General features: G+C 62.8%; 2 protein-coding genes across 3 annotated transcripts in view; one reads left to right on the top strand and one right to left on the bottom strand.

The window, feature by feature from the left end:
- Nucleotides 1-4,924: 4,924 nt before the first annotated feature.
- On the bottom strand, nt 4,925-17,151 carry FBXL6 (F-box and leucine rich repeat protein 6). The gene is made up of 9 exons (XM_072924325.1): nt 17,139-17,151; nt 16,493-16,682; nt 15,514-15,735; nt 14,965-15,012; nt 13,488-13,588; nt 11,993-12,106; nt 10,743-10,978; nt 7,730-7,958; nt 4,925-5,566 (listed from the first exon to the last, which is right to left on the bottom strand). Exons 1-7 carry the CDS (start codon nt 17,149-17,151, stop codon nt 10,761-10,763), a joined length of 906 nt encoding a protein of 301 aa, XP_072780426.1. The 3' UTR covers nt 4,925-5,566; nt 7,730-7,958; nt 10,743-10,760.
- Nucleotides 17,152-17,440: 289 nt separating this feature from the next.
- The window catches only part of ADCK5 (aarF domain containing kinase 5), a 31,777-nt gene continuing 25,232 nt past the window's right edge, over nt 17,441-23,985 (top strand). For both annotated transcript variants that reach the window (XM_072925112.1, XM_072925113.1), the window contains exons 1-4: nt 17,441-17,517; nt 18,789-18,847; nt 21,296-21,427; nt 22,695-22,770. In XM_072925112.1, coding sequence (XP_072781213.1) covers nt 17,500-17,517; nt 18,789-18,847; nt 21,296-21,427; nt 22,695-22,770 — 285 coding nt within the window. In that variant the 5' untranslated portion in view covers nt 17,441-17,499. The remainder of the gene's footprint in view (nt 17,518-18,788; nt 18,848-21,295; nt 21,428-22,694; nt 22,771-23,985) is intronic.

Below are 23,985 nucleotides of genomic sequence, written 5' to 3'. Positions count from 1 at the left end.
TGGGAATAATGGGAATGGGGAAAATGGGAATAATGGGAATAATGGGATTGGGAAAAATGGGAATATTGGGAATAATGGGTTTGGGGAAAATGGGGAAATGGAAAAATGGGAATAATTGGATTTGGAATAATGGGAATAATGGAAAAATGGGATTGGGAAAAATGGGAATAATGGGAAAAATGGGAATAATGGGATGGGGAAAAATGGGAATAATGGAAATAATGGGAATAATGGGATTGGGGAAAATGGGAATAATGGAAAAATGGGATTAGGAAAAATGGGAATAATGGGATTGGGAATAATGGGAATAATGGAAAAATGGGAATAATGGGAATAATGGGATTGGGAATAATGGGAATAATGGAAAAATGGGAATAATGGGAAAATGGGAATGGGATTGAGGAAAAGGGGAATGGGAATAACGGGAATAATGGGAATAATGGAAAAATGGGAATAATGGAAAAATGGGAATAATGGAAAAATGGGAATAATGGGATTGGGAAAATGGGAATAATGGGAATAATGGGAATAATGGGAATAATGGGAATAATGGGAATAATGGGATTGGGAATAATGGGAATAATGGAAAAATGGGATTGGGAAAAATGGGATTGGGAATAATGGGAATAATGGGAATAATGGGAATAATGGGAATAATGGGGTTGGGAATGAGGAAAATGGGAATAATGGAAAAAATGGGAATGGGATTGGGGAAAGGGGAATGGGAATAATGGGAATAATGGGATTGGGAAAATGGGAATAATGGAAAAATGGGAATAATGGGATTGGGAATAATGGGAATAATGGGATTGAGAAAAATGGGAATAATGGGATTGGGAAAATGGGAATAATGGGAAAAATGGGAATAATGGGAGAATGGGAATGGGATTGAGGAAAATGAGAATAATGGGAATAATGGGAATAATGGGAAAAATGGGAATAATGGGATTGGGAAAAATGGGAATAATGGAAAAAATGGGAATAATGGGAATGGGATTGAGGAAAATGGGAATAATGGGAATAATGGGAATGGGAAAAATGGGAATAATGGGAATAATGGGATTGGGAAAAATGGGAATAATGGGATTGGGGAAAATGGGAATAATGGAAAAATGGGAATAATGGGAATAATGGGATTGGGAATAATGGGAATAATGGGATTGGAAAAAATGGGAATAATGGGAAAATGGGAATAATGGGAATAATGGAAAAATGGGAATAATGGGATTAGGAAAAATTGGAATAATGGGAATAATGGGAATGGAAAAAAATGGGATAAATGGGATAAATTGGAATGGGAATGGGAAAAAGGGGGGAAATGAGAAAATGGGGAAAATGGGAATGGGAAAAATGGGAAAAATGGGAAAAATTGGAATTATGGGAATGAGGAGCGCCGGGACCCGGGAGAATCCCAAAATTTGGAGTTGGGGGAATTGGGAAGCCCGGGATCCGGGGGAATCCCGGAATTTTGGGAAGCTCAAAATCCCAAATTTTTGGGGAGAAAATCTGGGGGAAATCCCGGAATTTTGGGACACACAAAAACCCAAATTTTTGGGGAGAAAATCTGGGAAAATCCCAGAATTTTGGGATGAACAAACCCGAAATTTTTTGGGGGAAAATCCATGAAAACCCCAAAATTTTAGGACGCTCAAAAACCCCGAAAAATCCCAAATTTTTGGGGAGAAAATCTGGGGGAAATCCCGGAATTTTGGGACGCACAAAATCCCAAATTTTTGGGGATAAAATCCGGGAAAACCCCAAAATTTTGGGGAGAAAATCCGGGAAAATCCCGGAATTTTGGGACGCACAAAACCCCAAATTTTTGGGGAGAAAATCCGGGAAAACCCCAAATTTTGGGACGCACAGAAACCCCAAAAAATCCCAAGTTTTTTGGGATGAAATTCCCAAAAATTGGGGGGGGGGAGGGGTTGGATGGGCTCCCCGCCCCTCCCCCACCCCGCCCGGCTGCGGCAATCACTGGGTCTCATTTGCATCTCATTAACATCTCGTTTGCATCTCATTAGCATTTAATTCAGCTCTCGGTGGGGGAGGGGCGCTCTGAGGGTGCCCAGGTGGGTCTGAAGGTGCCCAGGTGAGCTCTGAGGGTGCCCAGGTGGCTCTGAGGGTGCCCAGGTGGCTCTGAGGGTGCCCAGGTGGCTCTGAGGGTGCCCAGGTGGGGCTGAGGGTGCCCAGGTGGCTCTGAGGGTGCCCAGGTGAGCTCTGAGGGTGCCCAGGTGGCTCTGAGGGTGCCCAGGTGGGTCTGAGGGTGCCCAGGTGGGTCTGAGGGTGCCCAGGTGAGCTCTGAGGGTGCCCAGGTGGGTCTGAGGGTGCCCAGGTGGGTCTGAGGGTGCCCAGGTGGCTCTGAGGGTGCCCAGGTGGGCTCTGAGGGTGCCCAGGTGGCTCTGAGGGTGCCCAGGTGGGGCTGAGGGTGCCCAGGTGGGTCTGAGGGTGCCCAGGTGGGTCTGAGGGTGCCCAGGTGGGTCTGAGGGTGCCCAGGTGAGCTCTGAGGGTGCCCAGGTGGGGCTGAGGGTGCCCAGGTGGGGCTGAGGGTGCCCAGGTGGGTCTGAGGGTGCCCAGGTGGCTCTGAGGGTGCCCAGGTGAGCTCTGAGGGTGCCCAGGTGGGGCTGAGGGTGCCCAGGTGGGTCTGAGGGTGCCCAGGTGTGTCTGAGGGTGCCCAGGTGGGTCTGAGGGTGCCCAGGTGGCTCTGAGGGTGCCCAGGTGGGTCTGAGGGTGCCCAGGTGGGTCTGAGGGTGCCCAGGTGGCTCTGAGGGTGCCCAGGTGGGTCTGAGGGTGCCCAGGTGGGTCTGAGGGTGCCCAGGTGGCTCTGAGGGTGCCCAGGTGAGCTCTGAGGGTGCCCAGGTGGCTCTGAGGGTGCCCAGGTGGCTCTGAGGGTGCCCAGGTGGCTCTGAGGGTGCCCAGGTGGGTCTGAGGGTGCCCAGGTGGGTCTGAGGGTGCCCAGGTGAGCTCTGAGGGTGCCCAGGTGAGCTCTGAGGGTGCCCAGGTGGCTCTGAGGGTGCCCAGGTGGCTCTGAGGGTGCCCAGGTGAGGTCTGAGGTGGGTCTGAGGGTGCCCAGGTGGCTCTGAGGGTGCCCAGGTGGCTCTGAGGGTGCCCAGGTGAGGTCTGAGGTGGGTCTGAGGGTGCCCAGGTGGCTCTGAGGGTGCCCAGGTGAGCTCTGAGGGTGCCCAGGTGGCTCTGAGGGTGCCCAGGTGGGTCTGAGGGTGCCCAGGTGGCTCTGAGGGTGCCCAGGTGGCTCTGAGGGTGCCCAGGTGGGGCTGAGGTGGGTCTGAGGGTGCCCAGGTGAGCTCTGAGGGTGCCCAGGTGGCTCTGAGGGTGCCCAGGTGGCCCCTCCCCCATCGCCCCTCCCCCACCGCCCCTCCCCCATCCATCAAGTCCCAAATTCGGGAACCCAAAATTTATTTCGGGGGAACCCCCAAAAATTGGGGGGGGGGGGGTTTGTACAAAATGGGGGTACAAAATTTGGGTACAAAATTGGGGGAGGGGTACAAAAAGTGGGGGAGGGGCCATAAAAATGGGGGTACAAAAATTGGGGGGGGGCGCTACAAAAAAGAGGTGGGGGAGGGGATCTGGGGGGTTGCTCAATTTTTTGGGGGGTCTTGGACGGGGGGAGGTCCTCGATTTCGGGGGGTCTCGGAATTGGGGGGGGTCTCCTCTTTGGGGGGGTCTCATAATTGGGGGGGGTGTCAGATTTGGGGGGGTGTCAGATTTGGGGGGGTCTAATAATTGGGGGGGGTCTCAGATTTGGGGGGGTCTCAGAATTGGGGGGGGTCTCGAAATTGGGGGGGTCTTAGATTTGGGGGGTCTCCCCTTTTGGGGGGGGTCTCAGAATTGGGGGGGGGTCTCAGATTTGGGGGGGGTCTCAAAATTGGGGGGATCTCTTATTGGGGGGGGTCTCAGATTTGGGGGGGGTCTCAGTTTTGGGGTCTCAGATTTGGGGGTCTCAGATTTGGGGGGTCTAATACTTGGGGGGGTCTTAGATTTGGGAGGGGTCTCATAATTGGGGGGGGTCTCTTATTGGGGGGGTCTCAGATTTTGGGGGGGTCTCCGAATTGGGGGGTGTCAGATTTGGGGGGGTCTCAGATTTGGGGGGGTCTCAGATTTGGGGGGGTCTCAGATTTGGGGGTGTCAGAATTGGGGGTGTCTCCTCTTCGTAGGGGGGGTCTCATCCTGGGGGGGTCCATCCCTGGGGGGTCTCCTCCTCTTTTTGGGGAGCTCCGGTTCCGGGGGCTTCTCCTCAGCCCTGGGGGGGGTCCCCTGGTCTGGGGGGGTCCCCGGATTTGGGGGTGTCCCCTGTTTTGGGGGTGTCCCCTCTTTTCGGGGTGTCCCCTCGGGGTGTGTCCCCGGATTTGGGGGTGTCCCCTCGGGTTGTGTCCCCGTTTCTGGGGGTGTCCCCGTTTCTGGGGGGCTCCCCTCGGGGGGTGTCACTTCGGGGGGTGTCCCCGGATTTGGGGGTGTCCCATTGGGGGGTGTCACCTCGGGGGGTGTCCCCTGTTCTGGGGGTGTCCCCGATTTTGGGGGTGTCCCCGGTTTTGGGGGTGTCACTTCGGGGGGTGTCCCCGGATTTGGGGGTGTCACTTCGGGGGATGTCCCCGGTTCGGGGGGTGTCCCTCTTTCTGGGGGTGTCCCGTGTTCTGGGGGGCTCCCCGGATTTGGGGGTGTCCCCTCTTTTCGGGGTGTCACCTCGGGGGGTGTCCCCGGATTTGGGGGTGTCACTTCGGGGGGTGTCCCCGTTTCTGGGGGTGTCCCTGGTTTTGGGGGTGTCCCCGTGTTTTGGGGTGCCCCCGCGGGGGGTGTCCCCGTTTCTGGGGGTGTCCCCGTTTCTGGGGGTGTCCCCGTTTCCGGGGGGCTCCCCGGGTTTTGGGGTCCCCCCTCGGGGGCTGTCCCCGTTTCTGGGGGTGTCCCCTCAGGGGGTGTCCCGTGTTTTGGGGGTGTCCCCGTTTCTGGGGGGCTCCCCGGGTTTTGGGGTCCCCCCGCGGGGGATGTCCCGTTTTTTGGGGGTGTCCCCTGTTTTCGGGGGGTTTTGTATTCTGGGGGTGTCACCTCGGGGGGTGTCCCCTCAGGGGGTGTCCCTGGATTTGGGGGTGTCCACTCTTTTCGGGGTGTCACCTCGGGGGATGTCCCCGTTTCTGGGGCTGTCCCCGTTTCTGGGGGGCTCCCCGGGTTTGGGGGTGTCACCTCGGGGGGTGTCCCCGGTTCTGGGGGTGTCACTTCGGGGGGTGTCCCGTTTTTTGGGGGTGTCACCTCAGGGGGTGTCCCCTCGGGGGCTGTCCCCGTTTCCGGGGGTGTCCCGTGTTTTGGGGGTGTCACCTCGGGGGGTGTCACCTCAGGGGGTGTCCCTGGATTTGGGGGTGTCCCCTCGGGGGGTGTCCCCGTTTCCGGGGGGCTCCCCGGATTTTGGGGTCCCCCCGTGTTTTGGGGTGCCCCCGCCAGGTCGCGCAGCAGCCGCAGCACCGCGGGGCGGTCCCGGTGCGGCCGTTTGGTGCCGCGGGGCAGGCGGCGACACGAGGACACGTCCAGGTGCGACAGGCGGGGACAGGCCAGCAGCGCGCTGGGGACAGCGGGACAGGGGGGGGGTGACAAATGGCCCCAGTGACCCCCCCCAATGTCCCCAATGTCCCCAATGTCCCCCCAATGTCCCCAATGTCCCCCCAATGTCCCCAATGTCCCCAATGTCCCCAATGTCGCCCCAATGTCCCCAATGTCCCCCAATGTCCCCAATCCCCCCAATGTCCCCAATGTCCCCCCAATGTCCCCCCAATGTCCCCAATGTCCCCAATGTCCCCCCAATGTCCCCAATGTCCCCAATGTCCCCAATGTCCCCAATCCCCCCAATGTCCCCAATGTCCCCAATGTCCCCAATGTCCCAATGTCGCCCCAATGTCCCCAATGTCCCCAATGTCCCCCAATGTCCCCAATCCCCCCAATGTCCCCAATGTCCCCCCAATGTCCCCCCAATGTCCCCAATGTCCCCAATGTCCCCCCAATGTCCCCAATGTCCCCAATGTCCCCAATGTCCCCAATCCCCCCAATGTCCCCAATGTCGCCCCAATGTCCCCAATGTCCCCAATGTCCCCCAATGTCCCCCCAATGTCCCCAATGTCCCCAATGCCCCCAATGTCCCCAATGTCCCCAATCCCCCCAATGTCCCCCAATGTCCCCAATCCCCCCAATGTCCCCAATGTCCCCAATGTCCCCAATGTCCCCAATGTCCCCAATGTCCCCCAATGTCCCCCAATGTCCCCAATCCCCCCAATGTCCCCAATGTCGCCCCAATGTCCCCAATGTCCCCAATGTCCCCCAAATGTCCCCCCAATGTCCCCAATGTCCCCAATGCCCCCAATGTCCCCAATGTCCCCAATCCCCCCAATGTCCCCCAATGTCCCCAATCCCCCCAATGCCCCCAATGTCCCCCCAATGTCCCCAATGTCCCCAATGTCCCCCAATGTCGCCCCAATGTCCCCAATGTCCCCAATGTCCCCAATGTCCCCCCAATGTCCCCAATGTCCCCAATGCCCCCAATGTCCCCAATGTCCCCAATGTCCCCAATCCCCCCAATGCCCCCAATGTCCCCAATGTCCCCAATGTCCCCAATGTCCCCAATGTCCCCAATCCCCCAATGTCCCCAATGTCCCCAATGTCCCCAATGTCCCCCAATGTCCCCAAGTGTCCCCAATGTCCCCGATGTCCCCAATGTCCCCAATGTCCCCATGTCCCCCCAATGTCCCCAATGTCCCCAATGTCCCCAATGTCCCCAATACCCCCAAATGTCCCCAATCCCCCCGATGTCCCCAATGTCCCCAATGTCCCCAATCCCCCCAATGTCCCCAATGTCCCCAATGTCCCCAATGTCCCCAATCCCCCCAATGTCCCCAATGTCCCCAATGTCCCCAATGTCCCCAATGTCCCCAACGTCCCCAATGTCCCCAATGCCCCCAATGTCCCAATGTCCCCACTGTCCCCCAATGTCCCCAATGTCCCCCCAATGTCCCCAATGTCCCCCCAATGTCCCCAATGTCCCCAATCCCCTCAATCCCCCCAATGTCCCCAATGTCCCCAATGTCCCCAATGTCCCAATGTCCCCAATGTCCCCAATCCCCCCAATGTCCCCAATGTCCCCAATATCCCCCAATGTCCCCAATGTCCCCAATGTCCCCCCAATCCCCCCAATGTCCCCAATGTCCCCAATGTCCCCAATGTCCCCCCAATGTCCCCAATGTCCCCAATCCCCCCAATGTCCCCAATGTCCCCAATGTCCCCCAATGTCCCCAATGTCCCCCAATGTCCCCAATGTCCCCAATGCCCCCAATCCCCCCAATGTCCCCCTAATGTCCCCAATGTCCCCAATGTCCCCAATGTCCCCAATATCCCCATTCCCCCTGATGTCCCCAATGTCCCCAATGTCCCCAATGTCCCCAATATCCCCAATCCCCCCGATGTCCCCAATGTCCCCAATGCCCCCAATGTCCCCAATGCCCCCAATGTCCCCAATGTCCCCATTGTCCCCAATGTCCCCGATGTCCCCAATGTCCCCAATGTCCCCAATGCCCCCAATGTCCCCAATCCTCCCAATGTCCCCAATGCCCCCAATGTCCCCAATGTCCCCAATGCCCCCAATGTCCCCAATGTCCCCAATGTCCCCAATGTCCCCAATGTCCCCAATGTCCCTAATGTCCCCCAATGTCCCCAATGTCCCCAATGTCCCCAATGTCACCTCAGCTCCGCGGGTGTCACCGGTGTCCCCGCCAGCCTCAGGACCCTCAGGGGGTCACAGGGGCCGAAGGCGCCCAAGGCCACCCCCAGGTCGGGGTCGCGGCGGCCGCTCAGGTCCAGTTCCAGCAGCGTCCGGTGCCACCGCCGGGTCACCTCCCCCCAGGCCACCGGGCCGGGCCGCGGGGACACGGGACAGCCCGGGGACAGCGGGAGGGACAGCTGCTCCAGGGCTGGGGACATCAGAGGGGACATCAGAGGGGACAGGGGACAGGGACAGGGACAGGGACACGGGACAGGGGACAGTGACAGGGACATCAGAGGGGATATCAGAGGGGACACGGGACAGGGACACAGGGACAGGGATGGGGACAGGGACAGGGACAGGGACAGGGACAGGGACAGGGACAGGGATGGGGACAGGGACAGGGACAGGGACAGGGACAGGGACAGGGACAGGGACAGGGACAGGGATGGGGACAGGGACAGGGACAGGGACAGGGATGGGGACAGGGACAGGGATGGGGACAGGGACAGGGACAGGGATGGGGACAGGGACAGGGATGGGGACAGGGATGGGGACAGGGACAGGGACAGGGACAGGGATGGGGACAGGGACAGGGACAGGGACAGGGATGGGGACAGGGACAGGGACAGGGACAGGGATGGGGACAGGGACAGGGATGGGGACAGGGACAGGGACAGGGACAGGGACAGGGACAGGGACAGGGACAGGGACAGTGACAGGGACAGGGATGGGGACAGGGACAGGGACAGGGACAGGGACAGGGATGGGGACAGGGACAGGGACAGGGACAGGGACAGGGACAGGGACAGGGACAGGGGACAGGGACAGGGACAGGGACAGGGACAGGGATGGGGACAGGGACAGGGACAGGGACAGGGACAGGGATGGGGACAGGGACAGGGATGGGGACAGGGACAGGGACAGGGACAGGGATGGGGACAGGGACGGGGACAGGGACAGGGATGGGGACAGGGACAGGGACAGGGACAGGGATGGGGACAGGGACGGGGACGGGGACAGGGACAGGGACAGGGACAGGGACAGGGATGGGGACAGGGACAGGGACAGGGACAGGGATGGGGACAGGGACAGGGATGGGGACAGGGACAGGGACAGGGACAGGGACGGGGACAGGGACAGGGACAGGGACAGGGACAGGGATGGGGACAGGGACAGGGACGGGGACAGGGACAGGGACAGGGACAGGGACAGGGATGGGGACAGGGACAGGGACAGGGACAGGGGTCAGGGGTCACCCAAGGGGTCAGGGGTCAGGGACAGGGTCACGGGGTGTGACAGCAGTACGGGGGACAGTGGGTGACACGTCACGACATCTCACGACACATTTCCCCCCCCCCCCGCCACCTCCATGACTCCCCCCATCCGCTCCAGGTGTGTCCCCATCCCCCAGGTGCCCCCAGGTGTCACCAGGTGTATCCCAGGTCTATCCCAGGTGTGCCCAGGTGTGCCCAGGTGCACTCAGGTGCCCCCAGGTCTATCCCAGATGTCCCCAGGTCTATCCCAGGTGTGCCCAGGTGTCCCCAGGTCTATCCCAGGTGTGCCCAGGTGTCTCCCAGTTGTACCCAGGTGTGCCCGCATTTATCCCAGGTGTCCCCGGGTGTGCCCAGGTGTATCCCAGGTCTATCCCAGGTGTGCCCAGGTATGTGCCCATTCCCCCAGGTGTGCCCAGGTGTCACCAGATGTCCCCAGGTGTGTCCCCAGGTCTATCCCAGGTGTACCCAGGTGTGTGCCCATCCCCCCCAGGTGTGCCCAGGTGTGTGCCCATCCCTCCCAGGTGTGCCCAGGTGTGTGCCCATCCCTCCCAGGTGTGCCCAGGTGTGCCCAGGTGTGTGTCAGGTGTGCCCCAGGTGTGCCCCAGGTGTGCCCAGGTATATCCCAGGTGTGCCCAGGTGTGCTCAGGTGCCCCCAGCTGTGCCCAGGTGTCCCCAGGTGTGCCCACATCTATCCCAAGTGTATCCCAGGTGTCCCCAGGTGTACCCCAGGTGTGCCCAGCTGTGTGCCCAGCTGTGCCCAGCTGTGTGCCCATCCCCCCAGGTGTGCCCAGGTGTATCTCAGGTCTATCCCAGGTGTACCAAGGTGTGTGCCCATTCCCCCAGGTGTGCCCAGGTGTGTACCCAGGTGTATCTCAGGTGTATCCCAGGTGTCCCCAGGTGTCCCCAGGTGTGCCCAGGTGTATCCCAGCTGTGTCCAGGTGTGCCCAGGTGTGCCCACCCCCCAGCTGTCCCAGGTGTGCCCAGGTGTGCCCAGTTCTATCCCAGGTCTATCCCAGGTGTACCCAGCTGTACCCAGGTGTGCCCAGGTGTGCTGAGGTCTATCCCAGGTGTGCCCACCTGTGCCCAGGTGTGTGCCCATCCCCTCAGGTGTGCCCAGGTGTGTGCCCAGGTGTGTCCTCATCCCCCAGGTGTGCCCAGGTATGCCCAGGTGTGCCCAGGTGTGTGCCCAGGTGTGCCCAGGTGTACCCAGGTCTATCCCAGGTATGCCCAGGTGTGTGCCCACCCCCCCAGCTGTGCCCAGGTGTATCTCTGGTGTATCCAGGTGTATCCCAGATGTCCCCAGGTGTGCCCAGGTGTGTGCCCATCCCCCCAGCTGTCCCCAGGTGTCCCCACGTGTGCCCAGGTGTATCTGAGGTGTGCCCACATCTATCCCAGGTGTATCTCAGGTGTGCCCAGGTGTACCCAGGTCTATCCCATTTTTATCCCAGCTGTGCCCAGGTGTGTGCCCATCCCCCCAGGTGCCCCCAGGTGTGCCCAGGTGTGCCCAGCTGTGTGCCCATCCCCCCAGGTCTATCCCAGGTGTGTCCCCATCCCCTCAGCTGTGCCCAGGTGCCTCCAGGTGTGCCCAGGTGTACCCAGGTGTATCCCATGTCTATCCCAGGTGTATCCCAGGTGTGCCCAGGTGTGTGCCCAGGTGTGCCCAGGTGTGTGCCCATCCCCCCAGGTGTGCCCAGGTGTGCCCAGGTGTATCTCACCTGCGCAGGGCAGCTCCATCAGCCCCCCGGGCTCACCTGGCCGCCCCCCCTCACCTGCAGCCCCCTCAGCTCGGGGGTCCCGCGCAGGAGGCGCCGCAGGAGCCCCTCCCCCACCCCCCCCTCCCCCACCGCCAGCAGCCGCAGCCGCGGGAAGTGGGGGGGGGAGGGGCACCCGGGGTGGGGGAGGGGCAGCGCTGGGGGAGGGGCTCCCACACCGCCCCCCCCAGCCGCAGCTCCTGGGGGGGGAGGGGCACAGTGAGGGGGGCACCCAGGGGTGGGGGAGGGGCACCCTGGGGTGGGGGAGGGGCACAGTGAGGGGGGGCCCTGAGGGGGGGAGGGGCACCCAGGGGTGGGGGAGGGGCACTGTGGTGGGGGAGGGGCTCCCAGGGGTGGGGGAGGGGCTCCCACACCGCCCCCCCCAACCGCAGCTCCTGGGGGGGAGGGGCACAGTGAGGGGGGCACCCAAGGGTGGGGGAGGGGCACCCAGGGGTGGGGGAGGGGCACCCAGGGGTGGGGGAGGGGCGCAATGAGGGGGCACCCTGGGGTGGGGGAGGGGCACCCTGGGGTGGGGGAGGGGCTCCCTGGGGTGGGGGAGGGGCACCTGTGGGGGCACCCAGGGGTGGGGGAGGGGCACACAGGGGTGGGGGTACCCAGGGGTGGGGGAGGGGCACAATGAGGGGGTACCCCGGGGTGGGGGAGGGGCACAATGAGGGGGTACCCCGGGGTGGGGGAGGGGCAAAATGAGGGGGCGCCCCGGGGTGGGGGAGGGGCACCTGTGGATTTAGGGGGTCCCGGTGCGATTTGGCGTGCCTGGTGGGTTTTGGGGTGCCCAGGTGCGTTTTGGGGTATTTTGGGGTACCCAGGTGGATTTTGGGGTTCCCAGTTGAATTTTGGGGTGCCCAGGTGAGTTTTGGGGTACCCAGGTGAGTTTTGAGGTGTCCAGGGGTGGTTTTTGGGGTTTTTTGGGGGTGTTTTTGGGGTTTTTCGGGGTTCCAAGGTGGATTTTGGGGTGCCCAGGCGAGTTTCGGGGTACCCTGGTGAGTTTTGGGGTGCCCAGGTGAGGTTTCAGGGATTTCTGTGGGTTTTTGGGGTGCCCGGTGGATTTTGGGGTGCCCAGATGAGTTTTTTTGGGTATTTTTGGGATATTTCGGGGTTCCCAGGGGTGGTTTTTGGGGTTCCCGGGGGTGGTTTTTGGGGTTTTTCAGGGTGCCCAGGTGATTTTTGGGGTGCCCAGGTGATTTTTGGGGTACCTCCAGCAGGGGACACGCCGCCTGGAGCCGCTCCACGGGCAGCGGGAGGGGGGGGCCGGGACCCCCCAAACTCTGATCCAACTCCAGAACGCGGAGCCGGGGACAGAGACCGGCCTGGGGGAGGGGATTTGGGGGATTTTGGGGGGATTTGGGGGGATTTTGGGGGATTTTGGGGATTTTGGGGGATTTGGGGGATTTTGGGGGATTTTGGGGGGATTTTGGGGGATTTGGGGGGATTTTGGGGGGATTTTGGGGGATTTGGGGGATTTTGGGGGATTTTGGGGATTTGGGGGGGATTTGGGGAGATTTGGGGGGATTTTGGGGGGATTTTGGGGGGATTTTGGGGGGATTTTGGGGATTTGTGGGGTTTTTGGGGGATTTGGGGGGATTTTGGGGGGATTTTGGGGGATTTTGGGGGGGATTTTGGGGGATTTTGGGGGGATTTGGGGGGATTTGGGGGAGATTTGGGGGGGATTTGGGGGATTTGGGGGGATTTGGGGGGATTTTGGGGGGATTTGGGGGGATTTGGGGGGAATTTGGGGGGATTTTTGGGGGGATTTGGGGGATTTTGGGGTGATTTTGGGGGGAAATTTGGGGGGATTTGGGGGGATTTGGGGATTTTGGAGGGGATTTGGGGGGATTTGGGGGGATTTGGGGGGATTTTGGGGTGATTTTGGGGGGCTTTTGGGGGATTTGGGGGGATTTGGGGGGATTTTGGGGGGATTTTGGGGGATTTGGGGGGATTTGGGGGATTTTGGGGGATTTTGGGGGATTTGGGGGGATTTTGGGGGGATTTTGGGGGATTTGGGGGGATTTGGGGGATTTTGGGGGATTTTGGGGGATTTGGGGGGATTTTGGGCTATTTTGGGGTGTTTTCGGGTATTTTGGGATATTTTTTGGTATTTTTTCATGATTTTGGGGATATTTGGGGGTATTTTTTTGGATTTTGGGGCTATTTTGGGGTATTTTGGGGTACTTTGGGATATTTTTGAGCTATTTTGGGGTGGTTTTGGGGTTTTTTTTTTGATTTTGGGGCTATTTTGGGGTATTTTGGGGTACTTTACTTTGGGGTATTTTGGGGTTTTTTTTGGATTTTGGGGCTATTTTGGGCTATTTTGGCCTATTTTTTTGGATTTTGGGGTATTTTGGAGTATTTTGGGATATTTTTTGGTATTTTTGGATGTTTTTTGGGATATTTGGGGTATTTTTTTTGGATTTTAGGATATTTTGGGGTATTTTTGGGTATTTTTTGGGGGGGGGCTGTTTTGGGGTATTTTAGGGTGGTTTTGGGGTATTTTTTTGAGGGTTTTTTCGGATTTTGGGATGTTTTGGGGATATTTTGGGGTACTTTGGGGTATTTTGGGGTACTTTGGGAGATTTTAGGGTATTTTGGGGTATTTTGGGGTACTTTGGGGTATTTTGGGGTATTTTGGGGATGTTTTGGGGATATTTAGAGTTATTTTGGGCTATTTTAGGGCATTTTTGGGGCACTCACGGCCAGCGCGGGCAGCACGGGCCTCAGGTGGGCACAGGTGAGGTGCAGGTGCTGCAGGGGGGAGGGGCCGCCAGGAACGCCCCGAGCGCCGACGGCTCCACCTGGGGACCCCAAAACCCCCCAGGTGACCCCAAAATCCACCTCAGGTGTCCCCAAAATCCACCTCAGGTGACCCCAAAACTCCCCCAAATGACCCCAAAGTCCCTCAGGTGTCACCGGGACCCCCCAGGTGTCCCCAAAATCCCCCAGGTGACCCCAAAATCCATCCAGGTGTCCCCAAAATCCCCCAGGTGACCCCAAAATCCCCCAGGTGTCCCCAAACCTGCCCAGGTGTCCCCAAACCCCCCCAGGTGTCCCCAACCCCCCCAGGTGTCCCCAAAATCCCTCAGGTGTCCCCAAAATCCCCCCCAGGTGTCCCCAAAATCCACCCCAGGTGTCCCCAAACCCCCCCAGGTGTCCCCAACCCCCCCAGGTGTGCCCAACCCCCCCCCCCAGGTGACCCCAAAATCCCTCAGGTGACCCAAACCCCCCCAGGTGTCCCCAAACCCCCCCCAGGTGTCCCCAAACCTGCCCAGGTGTCCCCAAACCCCCCCAGGTGTCCCCAAAATCCATCCAGGTGACCCCAAAATCTCCCCAGGTGTCACCGAGAACCCCCCAGGTATCCCCAAACCCCCACCAGGTGTCCCCCAGGTGTCCCCAAACCCCCCCAGGTGTCCCCCAGGTGTCCCCAAACCTGCCCAGGTGTCACCAGGACCCCCCCAGGTGTCCCCAAACCCCACCCAGGTGTCCCCAAACCCCCCCAGGTGTGCCCCAGGTGTGCCCACCCCCCCAGGTGTGCCCAGCTCTCACCTGGCAGCGCCGCAGCTCCAGGTGCCGCAGGTGGGGGCAGAACTTGCTCAGGGCCTGGGGGAGGGGAAGCTCCAGGTGTGCCCCCAGGTGTGCCCAGGTGTGCCCAGGTGTGTTCTGAGGTGCCCCCAGGTGCCCCCAGGTGCCTCCAGGTGTGCCCAGGTGTGCCCAGGTGTGTCCCCTCCCCGCCCAGGTGTGCCCAGGTGTGCCCAGGTGTATCTCAGGTGTCCCCAGGTGTGCCCAGGTGTGCCCAGGTGTCCCCAGGTGCCCCCAAGTGTGCCCAGGTGTATCTCAGGTGTCCCCAGGTGTGCCCAGGTGTGCCAAGGTGTCCCCAGGTGTCCCCAGGTGTGCTCTGAGGTGTCCCCAGGTGTGCCCAGGTGTGCCCAGCTCTCCCCCAGGTGTGCCCAGGTGTATCCCAGGTGTGCCCAGGTGTGCCCAGGTGCCCCCAGGTGTGCCCAGGTGCCCCCAGCTGTGTGCCCAGGTGTCCCCAGGTGTCCCCAGGTGCCCCCAGGTGTGCCCCAGGTGTGCTCAGGTGTGCCCAGGTGTGCCCAGGTATGCCCAGGTGTCTCCAGGTGTATCCCAGGTGTGCCCAGGTGTGCCCAGGTGTGCCCAGGTGCCCCCAGGTGCTCACCTGCAGCAGAGGCCCCACGTGGCGGCTCCAATCACTGAGCACAAACTCCTGAAGGAGCGAAAACCTGACACAGGTGAGGGACAGGTGAGGGACAGGTGAGGGACAGGTGTGACACAGGAGGTGACAGGTGTGACACAGGTGACACAGGTGACACACAGGTGAAACAGGTGGGACACAGGTGGGACACAGGTGGGACACAGGTGTGACAGGTGACACAGGTGTGACACAGGTGTGACACAGGTGACACAGGTGACACAGGTGTGACACGGGTGTGACACAGGTGACACAGGTATGACACAGGTGTGACACAGGTGACACAGGTGTGACAGGTGACACAGGTGACACAGATGATGACACAGGTGACACAGGTGACACAGGAGGTGACACAGGTGTGACACAGGTGTGACACAGGTGACACAGGTGGCACAGGTGTGACACAGATGTGACACAGGTGACACACAGGTGACACAGGTGACACAGGTGACACACAGGTGACACAGGTGAGCCACAGCGCTCCCTGCACACCTGTGTGGGCGTGGCCAGCCTCACCTGGTCTCCACCAATCGCAGCAGAGGGTTCAGCACCTGCTCGGGGGGGCGGCGGCGGGCGGGGCCGGGCAGGTGAGACTTGGGGCGTGTCCCCAGGTGTGTCCCCAGGTGTGTCCCCAGGTGTGTCCCCAGGTGTGTCCCCAGGTGTGCCCCCAGGTGCACCCGCTGCCACAGCCGGGGGTCGGCGGTCAGGTCACGCCACAGGCGGCACACGCGGGATGCCCTGAACAGGTGAGACACAGGTGAGGGACAGGTGAGGGACAGGTGGGACAGGTGAGGGACAGGTGAGGGACAGGTGAGGGACAGGTGAAGGACAGTAACAGCCCCCAGGTGTGCCCAGGTGTGCCCAGGTGTGCCCAGGTGTGCCCAGGTGTCCCCAGGTGTCCCCAGCTATGCCCAGGTGTACCCCCAGGTGTGCCCAGGTGCCCCCAGCTGCCACTACATGTGCCCCAGGTGCGCCCAGGTGTGTCACAGTTGTGTCCCCAACCCCTCAGGTGTGCCCAGCTATGCCCAGTTCTGTCCCAGGTGCCCCCAGGTGCCCCCAGGTGTGCCCAGCTGTGCCCAGGTGTGTCCCCAGATGCTCCCAGGTTTCCCCAGGTGTGCCCAGGTGTGCCCAGGTGTCCCCAGGTGCCCCAGGTGTATCCCAGGTGTACCCAGGTGTATTCCTGGTGTGCCCAGGTGTGCCCAGGTGTGACAGTTACACCCGCCAGGTGTCTCTAGATGTCCCCAGGCACCCTCAGGTGTCCCCAGGTGTTCCCAGGTGTTCCCAGGTGTGCCCAGGTGTATCTCAGGTGTATCCCAGGTGTATCCCAGATGTGCCCAGGTGTGCCCCATGTGTCCCCATGTGTGCCCCAGGTGCCCCCAGCTGTGCCCAGGTGTGCCCAGGTGTATCCCAGCTGCCCCCAGGTGTGCCCCAGGCACCCCCAGGTCTATCCCAGGTGCCCCCAGGTGCCCCCAGGTGTGTCCCCAGGTGCGCTCACCTGCAGAGGAAGGGCAGTGCCCCCTCCCCCTCCGCGGCGCTCCGGAGGATCCTCAGGACGATCTCGGGGGGCAGCGGGGGCAGGTGAGGCCCCTCCCCCCCCTCACCTGCGCCGGGGCCTTTGTCCTTCTCCTCTTCCTCACCTGGGGACACACCTGGGCTGGGGCCTTCACCCTCCTCCTCTTCCTCACCTGGGGACACACCTGGGGGTCCGCTGGGGGGGAGGGGACAGGTGAGACAGGTGAGGGACAGGTGGGACAGGTGAGGGACACTGGGACAGGTGAGGGACACTGGGACAGGTGAGGGACAGGTGAGGGACATTTGGGGACATTTGGGGACATTTGGGGACATTTTGGGGTGGGGGCGGGGCAGATTTTGGGGTGGGGGCGGGGCAGATTTTGGGGTGGGGGCGGGGCCGATTTGGGGTGGGGGCGGGGCCGATTTTGGGGTGGGGGCGGGGCCCGTTCCCTCCCCTCCCCCTCCCTCGGGCCGGGGTGACCCTGGGGGTGGGGGAGGGGAACCCCCGCCCCTCCCCCCTCCCCCCTCCCCTCCCCCGCCCCTCCCCCCCATTTGGGGGCGTGGCCTCGCGGGGGGGCGGGGCTGGGGTGGGGGAGGGGCGGATTTGGGGATTCCGTCCCGGTTCTCACCGACGGCCGCCATCTTGGAAAGGGGGCGTGGCTTCCTCGGGGGGCGGGGTCGATTCGGAGTGTCCCCGCCCCCTTTGACAGCAGACCACACCCACTTTTCCATAGCCACGCCCCCTCAATTGAAATGAATTGAACCATGGCCACGCCCCCTCGCCTTAGCCCCGCCCCATCCGCCGCTCAGGCCACGCCCCCTCTGCCCATTCCCGCTCGCGCCGCGCTCCAGCCAATCCCCGCGCGGGGCGGGCAGCGGTGGGCGGGGCTTTACCCCGCTCGCCCAATCGGAAATCGCGGGGGGCGTGTCCGAGTCGGGACGCGGCCAATCAGCGCGCGCGGGGGGCGTGGCCCGGCGGCGGCGGCGGCGATGGGGCTGCGGCGGGCGGTGAGGGGGGGGGGGGGAGGGGAGAGCACCGGGACCCCTCCCCCACCCCACCGGGACCCCCCCCCGGGACCCCTCCCCCACCCCGGGGTCACCCCCCGCCCCGGGGTCACCCCTCCCCCACTCCGGGAGCCCCCCCCGCAACTTCCCGGAACTTCCGCCGGGAACGGGACCCCCCCCGGAACCCCGAACGGGGAACCGGGACCCCCCAAATGGCACCGGGACCCCCCAAAATGTCACCGGGACCCCCCAAATGTCACCGGGACCCCCCCCGGGACCCCCCAAATGTCACCGGGACCCCCCAGATGTCACCGGGACCCCCCCGGGACCCCCCCCACGGGCCCCTCCCCCACTCACGGGGCACCGGGACCCCCCCCAAATGTCACCGGGACCCCCCCCGGGACCCCCCAAATGGCACCGGGACCCCCCAAATGTCACCGGGACCCCCCCCGGGACCCCCCAAATGTCACCGGGACCCCCCAAATGTCACCGGGACCCCCCCCCGGGACCCCCCAAATGGCACCGGGACCCCCCAAATGGCACCGGGACCCCCCCCGGGACCCCCCAAATGGCACCGGGAACCCCCAAATGTCACCAGGACCCCCCCAAATGTCACCGGGACCCCCCCGGGAACCCCCAAATGTCACCGGGACCCCCCAAATGTCACCGGGACCCCCCCCAGGACCCCCCCCGGAGTTACCGGGATCCCCCAAAATTCACCGGGACCCCCCAAAACGTCACCGGGACCCCCCCGGGACCCCCCCCAATGGCACCGGGACCCCCTAAATGTCACCGGGACTCCCCAAATGTCACCGGGACCCCCCCGGGAACCCCCAAATGTCACCGGGACCCCCCAAATGGCACCGGGACCCCCCAAATGTCACCGGGACCCCCCCCGGGACCCCCCAAATGTCACCGGGACCCCCCAAATGGCACCGGGACCCCCCCGGGAACCCCCAAATGTCACCGGGACCCCCCAAATGGCACCGGGACCCCCCCCGGAGTCACCGGGACCCCCACCGGGGACCCCCCAAATGTCACCGGGACCCCCCAAATGTCACCGGGAACCCCCAAATGTCACCGGGACCCCCCCCGGGAGCCCCCAAATATCACCGGGACCCCCCCCGGGACCCCCCAATGTCACCGGGACCCCCCAATGTCACCGGGACCCCCAATTGTCACCGGGACCCCCCCCGGGACCCCCCAAATGTCACCGGGACCCCCCAAATCTCCCCTCCCCCCCCCCCCCGCGCTGACCCCGCCCCTCCCCCCAGGTGCGGCTGCTGCCCCTCCCCCACCCCCGGCCCCGGAGCGGCCCCGGAGCGACCCCGCGGTGAGGGGGGAGGGGCGGGGAGGGACCCCCACCCAAAATTGGGGGGAGGGGCGGGGGGAGGGGCGGGGAGGGACCCCCACCCAAAATTTGGGGGGGAGGGGTGGGGGGAGGGGACCCCCTAATTTGGGTCTGGGGGGGATTGGGGGAGGGGTCACACCCAAATTGGGGGGGGGTCCCTGAGGGGTTTTGGAGGGTCCCAGACCCCTGACCCCAACCCTTAACCCCAGCCCATGACCCTTGACCCCCCAACTCTTGGCCCCAGGCCCCATCCCTTGACCCCTCACCCCTGACCTTGACCCCTGGCATCATCCCTTGACCTTTGACCTTTGCCCTGCCCCCATTCCCTCAGCTCTCAGCCCCGGTGCTGGGGGTGTCTCTGACCTCTGACCTCTGACCTCTGACTTGTCCCCACAAGTCCCCAGTGGCCCTGTGGGTGTCTGTGGTAGCCCCAGGTGTGTCCCTGACACCTGACCTCTGACCTCTGACCTCTGACTTTTCCCCATCCCTGTCCCTGGTGGCTCAAGCAGCACTCAGTGGCCCTGGGGCCATCCTTGACCTTTGACCCCTGACCTCTGACCTGTCCCACCCCTGTCCTTGGTGGCCTCTGGGTGTGGCCATGGTGGCCCTGGGGGTCTCCCTGACCTCTGACCTCTGACCTGTCCCCATCCGTGTCCCCCGTTGCCTCAGCAGCACTTAGTGGCCCTGGGGCTGTCCTTGACCTTTGACCCCTGACCTCTGACTTGTCCCCAAAAGTCCCCAGTGCCCCTGTGAGTGTCTGTGGTAGCCCCGGGTGTCTCCCTGACCCCTGACCCCTGACCCCTGACCCCTGTCCTTGGTGGCCTCTGGGTGTGGCCATGGTGGCCCTGGGGCTGTCCTTGACATTTGACCCCTGACCTCTGACACCTGTCCCCATCCCTGTCCCTGGTGGCCTCCGGGTATGGCCATGGTGGCCCTGGGTGTGTCCTTGACCCCTGACCCCTGACCTCTGACTTGTCCCTGTAGATCCCCTGGGGGCCTTGTGGGTGTCCATGGTAACCCCAGGTGTCTCCCTGACCCCTGACCCCTGACCCCTGACCTGTCCCACCCCTGTCCTCGGTGGCCTCCGGGTGTGGCCACGGTGGCCCTGGGGGTCTCCCTGACCTCTGACCCCTGACCTGTGCCATCCCTGTCCCCGGTGGCCCCCAGCTGCACTCAATGACCCTGGGCAGTCCTTGACCTCTGACCCCTGACCTCTGACCTGTCCCCACAAGTCCCCAGTGGCGCTGTGGGTGTGAATGGTAGCCCAGGGTGTCTCCTTGACCCCTGACCTCTGACCTCTGACCTGTCCCACCCCTGTCCTCGGTGGCCTCCGGGTGTGGCCATGGTGGTCCTGGGGGTCTCCCTGACCTCTGACCCCTGACCTCTGACCCCTGACCTGTGCCACCCCTGTCCTTGGTGGCCTCTGTGTGTGTCCATGGTGGCCCGGGCTGTGTCCCTGACCCCTGACCCCTGACCTCTGACCCCATCCCTGTCCCCGGTGGCCCCCAGCAGCACTTGGTGGCCCTGGGGCTGTCCTTGACCCCTGACCTCTGCCCTGTCCCCACAAGTCCCCAGTGGCCCTGTGGGTGTCCATGGTAACCCTGGCCTTGTCCCTGACCCCTGACCTCTGACCCCTGACCCCTGACCTGCCCCACCCCTGTCCTTGGTGGCCTCTGGGTGTGGCCATGGTGGTCCTGGGGCTGTCCTTGACCCCTGACCCTGACCCCTGACCCCTGCCACTGCAGGTCCCCCCTGCCCCGTACCATGGCTGTGGTGGCCCTGGGGGGATCGCTGCTGACCGGGGGTTGGCTCTGACCTTTGACCTTTGACCCTGCAGGTCCCCCCTGCCCCGTGCCATGGCCGTGGTGGCCCTGGGGGGGTCTCTGCTGACCGGGGGGTGGCTCATGGCCCCGACCCCTGACCTCTGACCTCTGACCCCACAGGTCCCCCCTGCCCCGGGGGGTGGCCGCTCTGGCCCTGGGGGGGTCACTGACCCCTGTCCCCTGACCCTTGACCCCTGACCCCTGACCCCACAGGTCCCCCCTGACCCTGGGGGTGTCCATGGTAGTCTGGAGTGTGTCCCTGACCCCTGACCCCTGACCTTTGCCCCCGCAGGTCCCCTCTGACCCGTGCCGTGACCGCCCTGGCCCTGGGGGGGTCGCTGCTGACCGGGGGGTGTCCCTGACCCCTGACCCTGACCCCTGACCTTTGACCCCTGACCCCGCAGGTCCCCCCTGCCCCGGGCCATGGCCGTGGTGGCCGTGGGGGGGTCTCTGCTGACCGGGGGGTGTCACTGACCTTTGACCTCTGACCCCACAGGTCCCCTCTGACCCGGGGCGTGGCCGCTCTGGCCCTGGGGGGGTCGCTGCTGACCGGGGGCTGTCCCTGACCCCTGACCTGACCCCTGACCTCTGACCTCTGACCCCGCAGGTCCCCCCTGACCCGGGGGGTGGCCATGGTGGCCGTGGGGGGGTCTCTGCTGACCGGGGGGTGGCTCATGGCCCCTCCCCCACGGAGACGCCGGGCCCGGATCCTGCTGGAGGGGGCGGCGCGCTTCTGCAGGTGGGGGGTGGGGGGGATTGGGGGGTCCCAGGGGGGGTTTGGGGGGGGGATTCGGGGTGAATTTGGGGGGTCCTGGAAGGGTTTGGCGGGGATTCAGGGGGTCCCAGGGGGATTTTGGGGGTCCTGGAAGGGGTTTGGGGGGGATTTGGAAGGTCCTGAAAGGGTTTGGGGGGGGATTTTGGGGGTCCCAGGGGGGATTTGGGGGGTCCCAGGGGGATTTTAGGGGCGATTTTCGGGGACCAGGGGGGGTTTGGGGGGTCCTGGGGGGATTTGGGGGAAATTTGGGGGTCCCAGGGATAGTTTGGGGAGGATTCAGGGAGTCCCAGGGGGGATTTTGAGGGTCCCAGGGGGAATTTGGGGGGAATTTGGGGGGTTTTGGGGGGAATTCGGGGGGAACTTGGGGGGTTTTGGGGGGTCCTGGGGGGAATTTGGGGGTCCCAAGGGGGTTTGGGGGAGTCTTGAGGGGATTTTGGAGGTCCCAGGGAGGAGTTTGGGGGTCCCAGGGGGGATTTGGGGGTCCCAGGGGGGGTTTGGGTGGTCCTGGGGGGATTTGGGGGTCCCGGGGGGGCTTGGGGGAGTCTTGAGGGGATTTTGGGGGGACCTGGGGGGACTTTGGGGGGTCCCAGGGCTGGTTTGGGGGTCCCTTTGAGGGTCCCGGGGAGAGTTTGGGGGGGCTTTGGAGGTCCCAGGGGGGATTTTGGTGGTCCCAGGGGGAGTTTGGGGGAAATTTGGGGATCCCAGGGATAGTTTGGGGGGGATTTGGGGGTCCCAGGGGGGATTTGGGGGTCCCAGGGAGAGTTTGGGGAAAATTTAGGGGTCCCAGGGGGGTTTTGGGGGAGTCTTGGGGGGATTTGGGGGAATTTTGGTGGTCCCAGGGGGAGTTTGGGGGTCCCACAGGGAGTTTGGGGGAAATTTGGGGGTCCCAGGGAGAGTTTGGGGAGGATTTGGGGGTCCCAGGGGGGGTTTGGGGCATCCCAGGGGGGCTTGGGGGGGGTCCTGGAACAGTTTTGGGGGGAATTTTGGGGGTCCTGGGGGGGCTTTTGGGGTCCCAGGGGGGATTTGGGGAAGTCTTGGAGAGATTTGGGGGAATTTTGGGGGTCCCAGGGGGGCTTGGAGGGTCCTGGAAAGGTTTTGGGGGGGATTTTGGGGGTCCCGGGGGGGCTTGGGGGAGTCTTGAGGGGATTCTGGGGGTCCCAGGGGTGTTTTGGGAATGTTTGGGGGTCCCAGGGGTGTTTTGGGGTGCCCCTGACCCCCCTGTGCCCCCCAGGTCTCTCTCGGTGGGGCTCCAAATCTCCCTCGATTACTGGTGGACCACCAACGTGGAGCTGCGGGGCCTGGAGCAGGTGGGGGGGTTGGGGGGTCCCGGGGGGAATTTGGGGGGTCCCGGGGGGGCTGGGGGGTCCTGGGGGGGCTGGGGGGTCCCGGGGGGATTTGGGGGGTCCTGGGGGGGGTTTGGGGGGAATTTTGGGGGGTCCTGGAGAGATTTGGGGGAGATTTTGGGGGATTTTGTGGGATTTGGGGGGGTCCTTGGGGGCTCCCAGGGGGATTTGGGGGTCCCGGGGGGGTTTGGGGGTCCTGAGGGGGTTTGGGGGGAATTTGGGGGGATTTTGGGGGGATTTGGAGGGGATTTGGGGGGGATTTGGGGGGAATTTTGGGGGGATTTTGGGGGGAATTTTGGGGGAATTTTGGGGATCCTGGGGAGATTTGGGGTGTCCCAGGGGGGTTTGGGGGGTCCTGGGCGGGTTTGGGGGGTCCCAGGGGGATTTGGGGGGTCTTGGGAGGATTTTGGGGAGTCCTGGGGGGATTTGAGGGGAATTTTGGGGGGATTTGAGGGAGATTTGGGGGGATTTGGAGGGGATTTGGGGGGATTTGGGGGGTCCTGGGGGGATTTGAGGGGTCCCAAAGGGGATTTTGGGGAGATTTTGGGGGGATTTGGGGGGTCCCGGGGGGATTTGGGGGGAACTGGGGGGATTTGGGGGAGATTTGGGGGGGATTTGGGGAATCCCAGGCAGATTTGGGTGAGATTTTGGGGGGATTTGGGGGGTCCTGGGGGGATTTGGGGGGTCCCAAAGGGGATCCGGGAGGAATTTTGGGGGGATTTGGAGGGAATTTGGGGGGTCCTTGGGGACTCCTGGGGAGATTTGGGGGGTCCTGGGGGAATTTGGGGGGTCCTGGGAAGGTCCTGGGGTGGATTTTGGGAGATTTTGGGGGATTTTGGGGGGTTTGGGGGATCTGGGGACATGGCCCACCGCCAGGACAGCCACACTTACCTGTCACACCTGTCACACCTGTCACACCTGTGTCACACCTGTGTCACACACACCTGTCACACCTGTGTCACACCTGTCCCCAGGACAGTCCCCGTTACCTGTCAGCCATGTCGCACCTGTGTCACACACACACACACCTGTGTCACACACACCTGTGTCACACACACACACCTGTCAGTGTCACACCTGTCACACCTGTGTCACACCTGTGTCACACACCTGTCCCCCCCAGGACAATCCCATGTACCTGTCGGCCATGTCACACCTGTGTCACACACACCTGTCAGT

The sequence above is a fragment of the Taeniopygia guttata genome, chromosome 2, assembly GCF_048771995.1.
Source record: "Taeniopygia guttata chromosome 2, bTaeGut7.mat, whole genome shotgun sequence".
Classification (NCBI taxonomy): Eukaryota; Metazoa; Chordata; class Aves; order Passeriformes; family Estrildidae; genus Taeniopygia; species Taeniopygia guttata.
The sequence above is the reverse complement of the archived record's forward strand: the minus strand, read 5'-3'. Positions and strand labels throughout refer to the sequence as shown.